The sequence below is a fragment of the Alosa pseudoharengus genome, unplaced genomic scaffold (genome assembly GCF_046254945.1).
Source record: "Alosa pseudoharengus isolate Yale_2024_CS ecotype anadromous, Long Island Sound unplaced genomic scaffold, YU_APseudo_1.1 YU_APseudo_1.1_scf_18, whole genome shotgun sequence".
Classification (NCBI taxonomy): Eukaryota; Metazoa; Chordata; class Actinopteri; order Clupeiformes; family Clupeidae; genus Alosa; species Alosa pseudoharengus.
Window position 1 is genome coordinate 32,910,149 of NW_027468650.1, and position 17,417 is coordinate 32,927,565.

Below are 17,417 nucleotides of genomic sequence, written 5' to 3' on the forward strand. Positions count from 1 at the left end.
AGTTCATAGATTTCGCATGTAAAATTAATTTTATACAACCCCACCTCCATCTTGCCTGTTCATAATTCTGAGAAATTCTTGATTGTTTGTGTTATGTTTGTGTTATGTGTGTGGGTGTGTGTGTGTGTGAGTGTGTGTGTGTGTGTGGGTGTGTGTGTGTGTGTGTGTGCGTGCTTGTGTGTGTGCCTGCGTATGTGCCTGTGCATGCAAGCGTACATATGTCTACTGTGTGAGTATGTGTTATACGTATGATTACTGTGAATGTATGTGTGTGTGTGTGTGTATCTGTTTGTGCACATGTGTGCACATGAAATGGGTTAACATGACCCCTGGAGACAAACATACGGAAAAAAATGGTCATCCTAGGCCCTACAGTTCTCAAGATATTCACAGAGAACTGTGTCTGCCCTACCCTCCTTTCGGGGGGTCCAGTCCAGCGGGGGGGCTACAGATCAAAACGAAAAATGACGGTTCCATGCTATCCATGTGGGGTTACATGCCCAAAAAGTTTCGTGTACCCCGGTCTTTCAGTGTCCCGGGACTCATTGACGGAAATTTGGGCATGCGAAAAAAAAAAAAAAAAAAAAATTCTGACTAAACCTATATGACCGCCGCTTCGCTGCGCGGCGGTCATAATAAGTTCCGACAGGGCGAACCGGACGCGCAGCGGAGGGGTCTTGTTCTGCCCTGTAGGGACTTATTTTCCCAGTAATGACCGGCGTTCTATACATTATCCCGCTTATTACACGGCTACTTGCCAAAACGAAATAATAAACTCCCCACGATATGACTTTAGCCTACATAGCCTAGCCTATTTGTTACCGTTCATCGTGGCATTTGCTGAGAAACAATAGTTCGCATCAACACACGCTGAATTTGAATCAAACGTTCTTTAGAACACAGCTGATCAACCGTCTGCTTTCACTTTTGAATGAAGTTCCAGTCCTTGCGTAGTGATATGAAAGACGTATCAGAAGCACAAAACCCGTTGCCATTGACAGCGGTAATTATATGTTTGCAGTGGTAATTACATGAATATATTTTACCGTAGAACTTTGGAAAATCCCATTCAAGCCAATGGAGCGTTCTACTTGTCTTGTGAAGAGCCGTGTAATAAAAAGTGTTACCAATTACTTCAAAATGTAGACAAAGTACTTGAAACCTATAGCTATAACAGTATTCCTTCATTTCAAAATATTCAAAAAAGCCACATATTTTCAAAATATATATCAAGACTTCGAGGCTTTAATACTAAACTTGACTTACTTGAAAACTACAGATTATAAACCAGTGTTGTCAAGCATATTTGGCACATAGCAACAAACACAATCCTCTACTTTAAAAACTAGAAGTTGTTTTTATCAACAGCAAGTTATGGATGCTCGCTGTTTTTGTGGCAACTTAACGCATCATGCATTTCCCAATTCACCACAATTTTAAAACCAACTAAAAATGATAAATAGTTTAACCTGCCAGTAATACTCATGCATTTGCAGGAGAAAGGTTGTTCATATAAGACGTTTATTCTCCTCCAGGTAGTTATGATGGTCTCCTTCAAAAGGCAGTGGGGGAGGGTGATTGATCATGCCCGTCAGGAAGATGAAGATGGTCCCAACCGTCATGACCGGAGTGACCAGGTAGAAGCAGAGACGGTCCACTGTCCTGGCTATCCCACTCCAGCTGTCTTTCTCCTGTGAGGAGGTTAGAAAAATAAATGGGGGAAAATCAGCAGCAGGATAGCTATAAAATAAGGTGTGTGGACAAATAAGAAATCTGAAATGCACAGCAAACATGTTAAAAACAAGAGAGATGTAAGTAAATTATTATTATTATTAAATTATGTATGTCATGTAAATGACAATTCATGCTATTCCTTCATTCACAATGTTCAAATGTAGTATGCAAATCCTTACACAACATAATCTAGAAGTGATGAAATATGTGAAAATTATTTGAATTTGCTGATGTGGGATCTTACATCGTTGTAGTCATTTTTGTCGTGCATGTGCTTGACTATGTAATTGGCTCCATCGACGGCAGGTTTAATCTCAGTGAAGAGTTGCTGGGTCACCTCATCATCACCAGGTTTTGAAACTGAAAGAGAATTTCAATTAGTAAGTCAGTTGTAAACCGTATTCTCCCCATGGACCATACAGAATCTAATTACAGCTAACACAACAGACCACAGACAAAGTTGAGAATGTGTTAATTCATTCATACAAATCAACAACAGAAAGAGGACTGTCTATCGTCCGTATTTTGCATGGTAGATTTTAATGCTTTAATAAAATAAAAAAGTATCAGCTATTAGAAAGGCTATAGTATTTTCTTTGAATGTCATGGTCGGATACACTAGGTTACACATGGTCTTTTGAAGAACCTCTGCACAATATCTACTGCTGGTGCCATCTGGTAAACACGTATTTATTTACTTGAGGGTGTGATACGAGTCTCCAGGCCGTGTCTCTTTGACTGGCGCTCAAACATGAGGTCACTGCGGGACTTGACGCAGTGGTACTCGTCTGCCTTGGCGATGTAGCCCACAGAGCTGGAGCGCCGCTGGAGGGCACCGTCCCATTTGGGCTCATCGTCAGCAGGACGGGACATGAACAGCATGCGGGGCAGCCTCACCAGGAAGAACTAGGACAGAGGATTGGGAATCTTACTTGTTAGAGCCAAATTATTGAAAGTAATTTTGAGGAATATTTTGAATGAATGATGAATACTTAGATATGCCAAAATAGTATTTAGTATTGTTTTAGATTAGTTATAATTTGCATATGCTTATTTAGAACTGTGTGGTTAATGCTGTATTTTGATTGGTTAACCGAATTCTAAGGAATATGTGTGATGTAGTAGGAGTTGACGTGCGTGCAGCAATGAAGGCATATAGCTTTTTGACCGCGCTTCTGTGTCCTTGTGTCCCGTGCCTTAAAAGAAAATGAATATAGTCTAACCAAGTGATATTTCTGTTTTATTTTACCTTTTTCTTTTTGTTTGTACCAAGATACTTTTGTGTTACCAAGACTTCAAGAATTAAAGAAAACAAAAAGAAACTCAACTGGTCCGTGAGTACACTGAAAGTAAAATGAATAACGGTGAAGCATTGGATATGGAGACGAGTCAGAAATCCTTAGGCTGCCCACACGAAGTGGTTTAATTTAATGAACCCCAAGAACGAAATTTTGCCACTACAATAAGTCAAAAAGCTGACTAAGAACCGTAAAGAGTTTAAGTGGAAGCTTTGGAACTAGCAAGCTAAGTGGATGACTCAGCAGTACGAGGCATTGAAGCTAGCAACGAAGCTAAGTGGATGACGCAGCAAAACGAAGCCTTGCAGTTAGCATCAGCTTCTCGGCTATTAATAATGCATTGACCATGCTACGATGTGCTAAGTGAAGTGATTATGAAACGAGGTTGCATGTGACTTGTAGACAATGTATAGAAGTTCGTTTCTTGGATGACATTGCATCTATTAGTGCTGTCAAAACTGAAGATTTGTTCTCAACTGAGACAAGGCTTGTGAGTGAATTAGCTGGAACTTTGTGGAACCTCCTTGAACAATGACGGACGAACAAGACGTTGAGGGTATGAATACTCGCGATGACCAACAGAGGGCGTTGACAGCTAAAGGTGCAGAGAATAAAGTGCATAAGTTCATAAATGCAAGAAAAGGTAAATTAGGACAAATGACAGCAAAAGCAAACGAAATTGAGCGACTTTTGGACAATGAAAGCCTGCCTAATTTAACTGATGTCGTTAGAAAGGAAATTAAAATGTACAAGAAACTGCATGAAGAGTTTAATGAATGCAATTCTTCAATGCTGTTGTATTTAACAGATGAAGATAAGAATGCTGACCAAGAGTTATGGTTTCAGCCAAAGTCAGATCAGTGCTTACAGTTCATGACTAAAATTAACAAGTGGATTGAAGCAAAAGCATGTGATGAGGAGATAACACCACTGGACAGTGCATCTAGGATGTCAAAACGATCAAATGCGTCATCAGCTCGTATTAAAGAAGAAGCCAATAGAGCTGCTCTGGTAGCGCAGGCAGCAGCGTTGAGAGAAAAACAGGAATTAGAGTTGAAAGAAGCTGAAATTAAAGCTGCAAAAGAAAGATTGCAGATTGAAACAGCTCTTGCCGTTTCTGCTGCGAAAATGAAAGTTTATGACGAAAGTGAAGAACGACAGTCCCAAGTGGGTGCATACAAACCTACAAAGTCACTTCATAACTTTTTTGAACAAGATGGTGGATACGATAACATGCAGCGTTTTCCATCCTCCAAGTTGAAACCCTCTATGATGTATGCATCTATGGATTTTAACCCATCTGCATCTACTGGAGCTATACGTAAGCAGAGGGAAGCTCCATGGCAGTCTGGTCAAGCGAGAGCCTCATCACAACCTGATGATAGAGCCACTCCCCAACCTGACGATGGAGCAAGAGAGATGTATCGGATGATGCAAAGACAGACAGACATTACAGAGTTGCTGGCAAAGAACCAACAACTGTTTCGCTTACCACGCAGAGATGTGCCAGTGTTCCAGGGAGACCCACTGGAGTTCAGGTCTTTCATGAGAGCTTTTATTCATGCCATTGATTCAAGAGCTGACAGCAATGCCGACAAGCTTTACTTCTTGGAGCAGTACACCAGGGGTGAACCTCGTGATCTTGTGAGGAGCTGCCAGCATATGCCTGAACATCGTGGATATGCAAAGGCTCTGGGTCTGCTTCAAGAGAAATATGGAAATGAACTGAAGGTTGCTACGGCATTAATTGAAAAGGCATCCAAGTGGCCTCACATAAAAGCTGAAGATGGAAAGGCTCTAAGTGCATTCTCAGTGTTCCTTGTGAGCTGTCGTAATGCCATGGAAGATATTGATTATATGGAAGAGATGGATTATCCCACAACCATGAGGACCATCATCACGAAATTGCCATTTAAAATGAGAGAGCGATGGAGAGTTTGTGCTTATGAAATTCAGGAGCAGCGTAAGAGAAGAGCCAGGTTCACAGAGCTGGTGAACTTTGTGGAGCGACAAGCGAAGATCATGTCTGACCCACTCTTTGGAGATCTTGAATCATCTGCAAATGAAAAGAAGATTACAAAAAAGATTCAACAAGGAAATAAGATAAGAAATGAAGGGAAGCAAGGAAGTAGCTATGCTACAAAAGTTGAACAAGTTACCGAAAATGATGATCAGAGCGAGCAGTCAAAATCAAAGGTGGATGTGTCATTCAATTGTGCATTTACAAAGCCCTGCCTGTTTTGTGAAAAGAATCACACATTGCAAGAGTGTCGCAAGATTAAAGAAAAGGTTCATAGTGACAGAGTAGACTTCTTGAAGAAGAATGGACTTTGTTTCAGTTGCCTAGTGAAGGGTCATCTGAGCAAGGAATGTAAGAAGAAGATGACATGCGATGTTTGTGCTCTGAAGCATCCAAGCTTGCTGCATTTCTCTAAGGAGATCACAAAGGAGAAACCGTTTGGAACTGAGCTCAACAAAGTCAGTGCTGCCAGTGCACCAGAGACGTCAAAAGAGAAGGAGACTAGTGCCTGTACTGGGGCTGGAGACAGGTGTGTGCTTGCCATCGTTCCTGTGCGAGTGAAAGCCAGCAAGAGTGACAAGACTGTCGAGGTCTACGCATTCATGGACCCCGGCAGCTCTGCGTCATTTTGTACAGAAGCTTTGGCAAGGCAGCTGAATGTGCAAGGCAGACGCACTGATCTCATGTTGAGTACCATCAACTCCAAGGGCAAGGTGGAAAGCTACGTTCTCACAGACTTGGAGATCAGCAGCCTTGAAGACAATAACTTCATCGCATTGTCAAAGGTGTACACACAGAAGAGCATTCCTGTATATCAAGAGAACATTCCACTTCAGAGAGAGATTGACAAGTGGCCGTACCTCAGTGAGGTCAGGCTGCCTCAGATTAATGCTGGAGTGGAGCTTCTCATCGGAACCAAAGAGTACACCATCTTGGAGCCATGGAAAGTGATCCCAAGTAAGGACAACGGACCATATGCTGTGAAAACTGCACTTGGATGGATCCTGAACGGGCCGCTTAGAGAAACAGACACCGCAACTGACGATCATGCACAGTCACATGCCTCTGTGAGCAGAATAGCCATTGACAGTGTAGAGCATCTGCTTATACAACAGTATAACCATGATTTTCCTGAACGCCACCGTGATGAAAGATCTGAAATGTCTCAAGAAGACCACAAATTCATGGAGTCTGTGTCCAGTTCTGCCCGCCTTATGGATGGACATTACTACATCAGTCTGCCAACAAAGAAGTTGTGCATCCAGATGCCGAACAACCGCAGTTCAGTGCTACAGCGTGCATTGAACCTCAGGAGCAAGTTGAAACGGAATCCCGAGTTCCATGAAGAATATACAGCCTTTATGAATGACATGCTGAGCAAGGGGTACGCTGTTGAGGTTCCTAAGGCACAACTGAACCGCCAGGATGGAAAGCTGTGGTATATTCCCCACCACGGGGTATATCACCCGCAGAAGAAGAAGCTCCGCGTCGTCTTCGACTGTGCGGCCAGCTACCAGGGAATCTCACTGAACAGTGAGCTACTTCAGGGACCGGATTTAACGAACTCGTTGATTGGAGTGCTTCTCCGCTTCAGGCAAGAACCAATTGCGATGATGGCAGACATCGAGGCCATGTACCATCAAGTCCGCATTCCCGAAGAAGATACCGACCTGCAGCGCTTCCTGTGGTGGCCAGCAGGAGACCTAAGTCAAGACATCGCTGAGTACAGGATGACAGTCCACATTTTCGGTGCGACTTCTTCTCCTAGTTGCGCGAACTACGCGCTTCGAAGAACAGCTGAGGAGAACCGCAGCATGTCATCACCAGAAGCTGTGAACTCCATACTGAAAAACTTCTATGTCGATGACTCATTGACATCTGTTGCCAATGAAGATCAAGCAGTCAAGCTGTACAAAGACCTCACAGCATTGTGCGCTAGCGGAGGATTTCGTTTAACGAAGTGGACAAGCAACAGCCGAGCTTTGCTCTCCTCTATCCCTGACCATGAAAGAGCAAAAGACATCCGAGACCTGGACTTGACTCACGACGCGCTACCCATGGAAAGAGCTTTGGGTGTTCTATGGAGCACTGAGTCTGATGCCTTCAAGTTCAGGATCAACGTTAAAGAAAAGCCTGTCACAAGACGAGGAATTCTCTCAATCACAAGTTCCATCTACGACCCGCTCGGATTCCTCGCTCCGGCAATTCTTCCTGCAAAGTTGATACTGCAACAGCTGTGCAAGGAGGAACTTGGTTGGGACGAGAAGATTCCAGAACAGCTCAGTAGGAAATGGAACAATTGGCTGAAAGAACTAAGCCAGCTGTCGTCAGCTGTGACCATACCGAGATGCGTGAGACCAGCAAAATTTAGGCCTGCCACAACAGCACAGCTCCACCATTTTTCTGATGGAAGTGAAAGTGGGTACGGAACTGTCTCTTACCTACGCTTGGCTGGGGAAGATGGACATGCTCATTGTGCCTTTATGAAGGGCACATCCCGCGTGACTCCAATCAAGCAGACCACCATCCCACGCATCGAGTTGACAGCAGCAATGGTTGCTGTAAAGACAGACAAGATGCTGAGAAGCGAGCTCCAGATGGAGCTACTTGATTATTCTTTGTTATGGACTGACAGCACAACTGTGCTAAAGTACATTGAGAACGAGAAGCTTCGCTTTAAGACATTCGTTGCAAATCGCATCTCAGTAATCAGAGAGCTGACCACACCTCAGCAATGGAGATATGTTGATACATCAACTAATCCCGCCGATTGTGCATCTCGGGGGCTTGCACCAACCAAGTTCATGCAGAACACAAGCTGGTTCCAGGGTCCAGCTTTTCTGAAAGAACCAGAACACCACTGGCCGAAAAGACCTGACAAAACAGAAAATGACAAAGTTGACAACGAAGTGAGACACACCGCCACAGTTAATCTCACAAACACAGCAGAAGAAGTTCATCCTGTGAACAAACTGTTCAACCACTACTCCAGCTGGTACCGTTTGAAGAGAGCTGTGGCGTGGGTTCTCAAGTTCAAAGACCTGCTTCTGCAACTCTGTAGGAAAAAGAAAGAACAAACAAACACAGACAATACGAACAGACAAAAAAGGAAACCAATGACAACCACAATACTTACCTTGGAAGACCTAATGCAAGCAGAAACAGGGATCATCAAGTTCTGTCAGAACGAATGTTTCCAGGAAGAGATCACCATGCTAAAGAAAGGCAACAGCGTGAAGAAGACCAGTCGCATGCGGAAACTCGATCCAGAACTTCATGAAGGTGTGCTGAGAGTCGGAGGTCGCCTCTCTGCTGCTGCTATGCCGGAGCACACAAAGCATCCAGCAATCCTTCCGAAGGACCTACATGTCACCACATTGATCGTGAGAGACACTCACGAAAGGATTGGACACTGCGGAAGACTTTACATGCTCTCCCAGTTACGACAAAAATATTGGATACCTCTGCCAATTCAGTAGTGAGAAAGTTTCTATCAAAGTGTGTGATCTGCAGAAAAGTTAAAGGCAAACCGTTAGAGCAGAAGATGGCAGACTTGCCAGAAGACAGACTTCTGCCTGACAACCCTCCTTTCACTAACGTGGGGGTCGACTACTTTGGGCCATTTAATGTCAAACAAGGCCGCAGTACAGTGAAACGATACGGGGTGCTGTTCACCTGTCTCACAACAAGAGCAGTGCACATAGAGGTTGCGCACACATTGGACACTGATTCTTGTCTGAATGCCATCAGACGTTTTGTGTGCAGGAGAGGACAGGTAGCCATTATGCGCTCAGATAATGGCACGAATCTAGTATCAGCTGAGCGTGAGCTGCGTACAGCAATGCAAGAGTGGAACCAGTCCAAGATGTCAGAATCCCTGATGCAAAGAGGAATTCAGTGGATATTCAATCCACCCTCTGGTTCTAACTTCGGGGGAATTTGGGAAAGGCAGATCAGATCCGTGAGAAAAGTTCTCCGGTCTGTGCTCAAGCAACAGACAGTCAGTGATGAATGCTTGCTGACACTAATGTGTGAAGTAGAGTCAGTGCTGAACAATAGGCCATTGACTACAACGACAGACGATCCAACAGATCCTGAGCCGTTAACCCCTAACCACTTGCTACTGATGAAGAAGCAGCCAGTTCTTCCTCCTGGACTGTTCCAGAGGGAGGACTCATATTCCCACCACCGATGGAGGCAAGTGCAATATCTTGCTGACATGTTTTGGAAACGGTGGGTGCATGAGTATCTACCCATGCTGCAGGAGCGGCAAAAATGGACCAGCATCAAGAACAACCTGAGTGCCGGGGACATCGTCATGATCGTCGACGATACCGCACCACGAAGCTCGTGGGTACTGGGGAGGGTTCAATGGGTCATTCCAGACGCCAAGGGACTTGTTCGGCGTGTGGTCATCAAGACTAAGACTAACACCTTAGAAAGACCTGTTAACAAACTTTGCCTTATTTGCGAAAAGAACATGTAAAAAAAAAAAAAAAGGAATGTTAATATTGTAGATTTCTGAATGTTATCTTTGTAAATTATGTGAGTTTCATTGATAGGTAATACCTAATGTGTGATTTGTTTGGCTCTATAGTTGTTATTTTAGTAAGTAATTGTCAGCCTTCATGTCTTACAATTAGGGGCTGGAAATGTTAGAGCCAAATTATTGAAAGTAATTTTGAGGAATATTTTGAATGAATGATGAATACTTAGATATGCCAAAATAGTATTTAGTATTGTTTTAGATTAGTTATAATTTGCATATGCTTATTTAGAACTGTGTGGTTAATGCTGTATTTTGATTGGTTAACCGAATTCTAAGGAATATGTGTGATGTAGTAGGAGTTGACGTGCGTGCAGCAATGAAGGCATATAGCTTTTTGACCGCGCTTCTGTGTCCTTGTGTCCCGTGCCTTAAAAGAAAATGAATATAGTCTAACCAAGTGATATTTCTGTTTTATTTTACCTTTTTCTTTTTGTTTGTACCAAGATACTTTTGTGTTACCAAGACTTCAAGAATTAAAGAAAACAAAAAGAAACTCAACTGGTCCGTGAGTACACTGAAAGTAAAATGAATAACGGTGAAGCATTGGATATGGAGACGAGTCAGAAATCCTTAGGCTGCCCACACGAAGTGGTTTAATTTAATGAACCCCAAGAACGAAATTTTGCCACTACATTACTTAAAGATGCAGTCCATGATACAGGCTGTGTATGTGTGTCTGTGTGTATGTGTGTCTGTGTGTGTGTGTGTGTGTGTGTACTCCTCTCCACCTACGTCTTTGGTCCACTCAGACATGATATGAGTACTGGGAGTGCGGAAGTGGAGGTTCAGCACGATGACACAGTTCAGCACCACCACTGTAACCAGCACCATGATGAACATTAGATATCTGTACAACCCAAATGCAAAAAACAACGCATCAGAACTTTTCTTGTATGAGTACTTGAATAAGTACTTATCAAAATATATACGCACACACTGATACTCACTTAATCTGAATACCACACTTACACACTCATATAATATGACATTTTATAAAGTAACACAATGTACAAATTCCTCCTTTTGCCACATTTATAACCCCTTGAGCACTAAAGCGTTACCAAATTTGTTGAAGACTGACGAAACGGGTCATGTTTCTGATTCGGACAACAAGCTACAGTACATAGTGCAATACCAGGCTACTGGGCTCTCAGCAGTATATAGTGCAAAAAAGGTATAGATTACAAAGAGAGAAATAACTGTTTGTTTCATCTGTATAAAATGAACATCAACATGTCATTTACTTGACGATTAAGGGGACCGCCATTGATGTTTCAGGCAGACGCTGTGAGATCAGCAGCAGGAACACAGACTGGGCCAGAAGCACAGAGATGGACAGAGTCATCTTCTCCCCACCTAGACAAGGCAACACAGATAAACAGGACAGTCATCTTCTCCCCACCTAGACAAGGCAACACAGATGGACAGAGTCATCTTCTCACTACCTAGACAAGGCAACACAGATGGACAGAGTCATCTTCTCACTACCTAGACAAGGCAACACAGATGGACAGAGTCATCTTCTCACTACCTAGACAAGGCAACAGAGATGAACAGAGTTATCTGCTCTCCTCTTCTATCAGGCATGCACTGCATGCGAACCCTGCTCTTACTGTATAGCCACATCACGCTCCCCCATCAGATTACTAATGTCTGCAAGTTCAAAATTAACAGAACAAGTCGCTCACTGTCCGCTGGCAGGAAGTAGACCAGCGAGGCCATGAAGGAGATGAGCACACAGGGAATGATGATGTTGACGATATAGAACAACGGCTTGCGCTTGATGATCAGATAAAAAGTAATATCCTGGTGCTTATTGCTCTCCTTCGGGATGTTGCTGTAGATATTTCGCCTGGCTGGTTTGTGAATGATTTCCCACTCTCCATTCTCTGTAGAGATAGAAAGGACAGTAGGAAGAGAGATTGAATGAAGTAACAGGTAAATAGACACACTAAGACAAAGTTGACATTGTTACAGGAGTGAGCAGCGTGCCACTTGCATAGCCGACTTTACCTGTAAAACTGGCAGGGTCGATAACAATCCACTCTACAGTGTAACTGTTGCCATTTTCATCAAAATCTGTTTTCAGATGCATGCTGATCTCCCTGGAATTGTAGGTTAAAGAGCTGGGGGGAAAAAATGAGTGTGATAAGTCTGATACTTACCTTAAAAGACTTGAATCTCATACCTGTCGAGGGCCAGTCAAGCTCTCGCACCTGAACTTAAGTGAGCAGTTCTGCCAGTTGAAGCTCTCCTACCTGAACTTAAGTAAATAGTTCTGCCAGTCGAAGCTTTCCTATCTGAACTTAAGTGAGCAGTTCTGCCAGTCAAAGTTCTCATACCTGAACTTAAGTAAGCAGTTCTGCCAATCAAAGCTCTCCTGCCTGAACTTAAGTAAGAAGTTCTGCCAGTCGAAGCTCTCCTACCTGAACTTAAGTGAGCAGTTCTGCCAGTCGAAGCTCTCCTACCTGAACTTAAGTAAGCAGTTCTGCCAGTCGAAGCTCTCCTACCTGAACTTAAGTGAGCAGTTCTGCCAGTCGAAGGGAAAGTAGTTGACATTGATTGTGCATGAGCTTCGGAATATAGCAGGGGGCAGCCAGTATATGAACCCTGATTCATATAACACTACGTTGGAATAATATGCCACCTGGAACTGGGCATCATTGCTGCAGGGAAGAAGATGGAGAAAACAAATCAGATACCTATTTTACATTTACATGTGTTCATTTACGCTTTTATCAGACGCTTTTATCCAAAACGCCAGTAAGAAAATAACATACACGCTACAGTGCAGAGGAGACCTTAGCAAAGAATTACTACTGCATCTTTCAACACTATACAGTAGAGTGCCTACAGATACCTGTACTTACAAAGATTGTGTTGGTTTAGATTATAAGAACTATTCGTCTCGGATGTTTCAATGTGTGAAGCAACTGCCCATTCAAATCCCAAAATGGGAAACAAAATGTGCAGAATGCCTTACTTGTTCTCCAAAACAATGTCTGGCAGCCAGACCATACTAGCGGGCAAACGCAGCTCAGCAATCCCATCAAACTCTGATGCATTCCATGAAAGCCTTGGATCATCCCACCCCTGTACATGAGGAAACAGACACATGTGAGTGGTCTAAGGCAGGGGTTCTCAAATGTTTTGGTTCCAAGGATACCTGTGGGGGACAACATTTTCCGAGGACCCCCTCATAATCGTAACAATTAAGCAAATGCCATTTATAAGTTGTGACGAGGTTCTCTATCCCATGTTTTATGGCAGGGGTGTAAATTGGTATTTTGTCAAATTTGGATTACGCATCACTTCACAACGTTGACTGATTCAAACGTTTCTTCAAGTTCTTCAGCTAGCTAGCTGACAAATAATGGTAGCCATCTGTAGATATGAACTGTAGATATGAACTTTAATGGTAATCCACAGCTTCATCATTTAAAGCAAATTATTTTGCGGGCTCTGCCCTATGGGTCACGGCCCACTTTGAGAACCACCGGTCCAAAGCAGAATGTTACAATGGCAGCTTTCAAGGAGAGCTGTGATTTAATGCAATCTTAAATTGGGAAGGAGCGTTTATCACACTGCTATTCATCTTTGTGATGTGAAATAAACAGCAGGTGGTGAGAATCACAACAATCCACCGAATAAGTACATATATACACAATGTGCATTTACTTACATGTTCCATCCATACATTTGTCAGGAGTGTTTCATCTACTTCTTTCTACAAAGACATACACAGCTTAAATTATTCAGACATTAAGACCTCTATGTGTGTGTGTGTGTGTGTGTGAGAGAGAGAGAGAGAGAGAGAGAGAGAGTGGTACTGAATAGTAATGTGACACGAGTGAGAGTGGGGTTGATAAGGAATATTCTCATGGCAGTGGTTCGGCTGTATGCACAACATCAAATTACAATTAAATCTGTACACCCATTTGCCGTCACATTACATGTTAGTCTGAAAATCCCCCCTACTCCACTCAATGTACTCAACTCAGTAACTGTTAAATGTGATGTTATGAAATCGCCGCTCTCTTGTGCTGAGTGAATGGAACTTTGATGTCGGACAATTCAGTGCAAAATGCAGAGTGATTATGGTAAAGCATCCGAGTAGGGAGGTTCTGATATATCACCACTCATTATGACTCACGGAAGGCCCATCGTCCATTCAGAAATAGTGTGAAATTCAGATAATAGGTTTGAGTGATGCATGTGTTAAGTTCGGTCTGTCATGTCAAAAAATTGTCTTAACGTTTATACAAAGGAAGTACAGGACAACTTATGTTTAAAACAATGGCTATTTTGACATACCAGGGAAATGAGGTTTGAGAGTGTCATGCCCAGGTTAATTGGCACCACATCGTCTTTTTTCTCCACTGGGCGGAGCTCCTTGTTATAGCGGCGCTCTTTGAACAGGAAGTTAATGAGGCGCTCCTCTTCATTCCGGCCCTGGCACTCTGAAACACAAGATGGACACACACACTCACACACACATATAGTACAGCGCTTGAGTCGAATGATAATGGAATGGGTAGAGTTTGCCCCTCTACTGTGAGTCTGGATGCTGAATCAGAGACACAGTGCGGCTAGTACATGCAAGTCACATGAAGGTCCAGTCTGATCCCTGAGGGGTCATGCAAGCATTTCTACATTTGTTGGTGGTTATGGCTGTCCTATAGACTTTCTGCTGTTCTGCTTTCTGCTGTTGAGACAAAGCCTGCCAGCACTGAACAAACCAAAAAATTATTCTTACTTTTCTCTTGAACAACTAAACTAAAAGCCTCATGAATTCACTGTCATCAAATGCAAAAAAAACAGTGAAAGAGGCTTTGCTGACTGGCCATTTTCTAATTAAAAGAGTTAAACTGATTGCAAAATAGTCACGTAAACAAAAGGGTCAATTCCACGTCAATTCAACCAGGGCCCATAGATCTAAAAACAATCTGAAAAAATTACCAGTACCTATGTTACCCAGGAGACCCACTGTAAAATTTATTTTATGTAAGATCAATACTTTCCAAGATACAGCCAGTTTTACGGGGGAGGGGGTGTCTTTTGTTGGGCCTCTTTTTTTTTGTCAAAGTTCACAAGCCCATAGCGCAAGAACTAAACAATGTAAGAGGCTCAAATGTTGCATGCTGGTACATAAATAGGAATAGTATGTAGTAGAGATGCACCGATAGATCGGCTGGTGACCGGAATCGGCCGATTTTCACGTGATCGGCCATGACCGGCGACCAGCCGGTCAGTCTGAGACATGCCGATTTTAGGCCGGTCAAATACACTCGTGCCGCAATTGTAACAACACCCAGCTGAGTTTGTAAAGTTTTAAGAAGCTAGCAACCAGGCCAACACTCAGGGCTGGATGTAAGGCTACAAAGAAGGCGCTAATAGGCTACTGAGTTTTTCTATGCAGCAAATGCTGTGCTTTGCCATTGGCCTACTGCGTGGAATTTACCAAGCTGTCACTTCATTAGGCTATGTAAACATCGCTCACGACCGTCACTGCTAATTGCGTGCCCACAGCTGAACCACAAGCGCTGCTGAACGGAGATAACCGATTGCGACATTAAAAATAATCAAAGTTTAGCGATCATAGGCTAGGACATAATAATATGTCAACAAGCAGCGACATACAGTAGCCCTAGTAGTTCTACTCCACTTTAAAAAAAATACTCGAACTATTTACTGCATGTAGACTAGGGCTATGCCTTAAAATACCCTAGTCTAGCAGATTGAGAAATGGATGTCGTGAAAGTGAACAAACGATAGCCTATTAGAAAGGCAAACAAACGTTAAAGTTGCTTTTGACATAGTAGCCTACAATGAAGAAAACTGGTGCTCTGAATACTGAATCAGCTGAAAGTTTCTATAGCCTAATTGATGCATTTAACCGGAATTTGGATTTAATTTTTTCACTGCAAAACAGACGCGCACTGTTTTCGTATGGTGGAGCACCTAATTGCTATTAGCACTTCTCCCCTGTGTTTGCGTGATAGCCTACTACCACTTTTCCCTCGCCCTCCCATAAATTCATCAATGCATATGAAAATATGTTACATGGTATCATGTTCAAATGTATCATGAAAATTGTTCTTATATCTTTAGTTGGATATTGGATGTGAGAAGAATAAAATGGATGTTCCATAACTTAACTTAATCCATAATTTGATACTGCAGCTGAAGTTAGACTTGAAGAAGAATCTGTCTGCTCACCGGTTCCATTTTTTGTAACAGACATTTCATTATTGATAAGTTGATTACATGTCTATATTAACATGTTCTATCAAAGAAAAGATACTAAAAAATAACTATTTGTGTGTGTGCTGTAAAATGGTTAGAAGAAATGAAATCGGAATCGGCTAAAATCGGTATCGGCAGGTCAAAATCGGAAATCGGTATTGGCCCAGAAAATTGCAATCGGTGCATCTCTAGTAGCAAAATCGTCATGTTTGGTCTGGATGATCCTGCATGGTCATAGCTGTCCCTCAAAGTTGATGAAAATGTTATTGGAGTTTTTGGCTGGGCTCTGTTTAGGCCTTCAGAAGACATATACTGCTCTCAAAGACAATGATTAAGGGAACACTTCAATTATCCACTGGATCGGTACTCTAACACTGTTTGGCTCTGAGCACAAGTAAAACTTTTGAGGCGAGTGTTTTATTTTGCAAGAACTGTCAGACATTCTGTGAATGTAGTTTGAGAATGGAAAAAAGGGTGGAAGTTTTCAAAACATGGAAAACTGTAAGTGTTCCCTTATTTTTTTCCATGATCCCTTCTTTTTAAAAACATCAATTTGATTTGTCTTGTGCAAATCTTTCTTTTTTACTTTCCTCCCTGAACATGGGCAAAATGCACCATTGAGATCAATTTGTTTTATCACCACAGTGCCACCTGTGGTTGTATAGAGCAACTTGTGGCAACTCTATACAAAACATATTGATCTCAATGGTACACCTGGTCATTTTTTCAGAATTTTTTTGAGACCTATAGTGCGTGGGCCCTGGTTGAATTGATGTGGAATGATCCAGAAGTAGTAATAGTAGTAGTAATAGTATTTTACACATAATTAGACATAATTTCGGGCAAATAATGGAGCCTCTTAGTCAAACCTGTTATGTTGTCCTCGTGACATAGCCTAGCCTAGGCCTATACACAAAACAACACAAGACAAAATGCACACACGGATTCCCTGAGAGCACCATAACATAATAAATTGCCTTCTAACTCAGGCAAGTCACTAGGTTATCAGTGCAAAATATTCTGCCAAACCACTATCACAAAACAACACCCTCCTGCTGCCTGTAACCAACTTGGTTGTTAAATGTTTTCATTATGTTCGAAATGCACACACAAATAGTTGTTTTTTTTCATTCAACAATCATAAAATCATGCATGAAGTGTATCCGTGGATTTAGAGTAAGCCTACCTGGAGCCAAGCCAAGAACAAATACAGCAAACATAGGAACTAGGAGCTTCATGGTTAGTCGCTTTCTTCAGCTACCATGCTCTAGGAATGGCAAAAACTCAGATGTCCTCTACTGTGATTGATGGGAGCAGGTGGCTGCTCGGGCTGACTAACCGAGAGAAAATAGACATGCGATCCTTGACTTCCGCTCCAGAGTTACAGTAACCTGGCTCACAGAACAACTCTGTCTAGAAAGGACGCAGAAAACAGATCAGAATTACGCTTCAAGTTTTTTTGTATTGTTATTCCGTAATGAATAGGCTGCCAGTGACTTGCAATTAATTTGGCGAATTAGGCCTAAGATAGAGGTTAATACGTCTTTAAAAGTATTTGCCATAGACAGCT

The 17,417-nt window shown here is 42.5% G+C and overlaps 1 protein-coding gene across 1 annotated transcript; it reads right to left on the reverse strand.

The window, feature by feature from the left end:
- Window positions 1–1,260: 1,260 nt before the first annotated feature.
- Window positions 1,261–17,113, reverse strand: chrnd (cholinergic receptor, nicotinic, delta (muscle)). Its single transcript, XM_076291376.1, has 12 exons — window positions 17,034–17,113; window positions 13,916–14,061; window positions 13,284–13,328; window positions 12,585–12,694; window positions 12,112–12,267; window positions 11,615–11,727; window positions 11,290–11,490; window positions 10,846–10,957; window positions 10,334–10,448; window positions 2,433–2,640; window positions 1,979–2,094; window positions 1,261–1,691 (listed from the first exon to the last, which is right to left on the reverse strand). Exons 1-12 carry the CDS (start codon window positions 17,083–17,085, stop codon window positions 1,509–1,511), a joined length of 1,557 nt encoding a protein of 518 aa, XP_076147491.1. The 5' UTR covers window positions 17,086–17,113; the 3' UTR covers window positions 1,261–1,508.
- Between the last annotated feature and the right edge of the window lie 304 nt (window positions 17,114–17,417).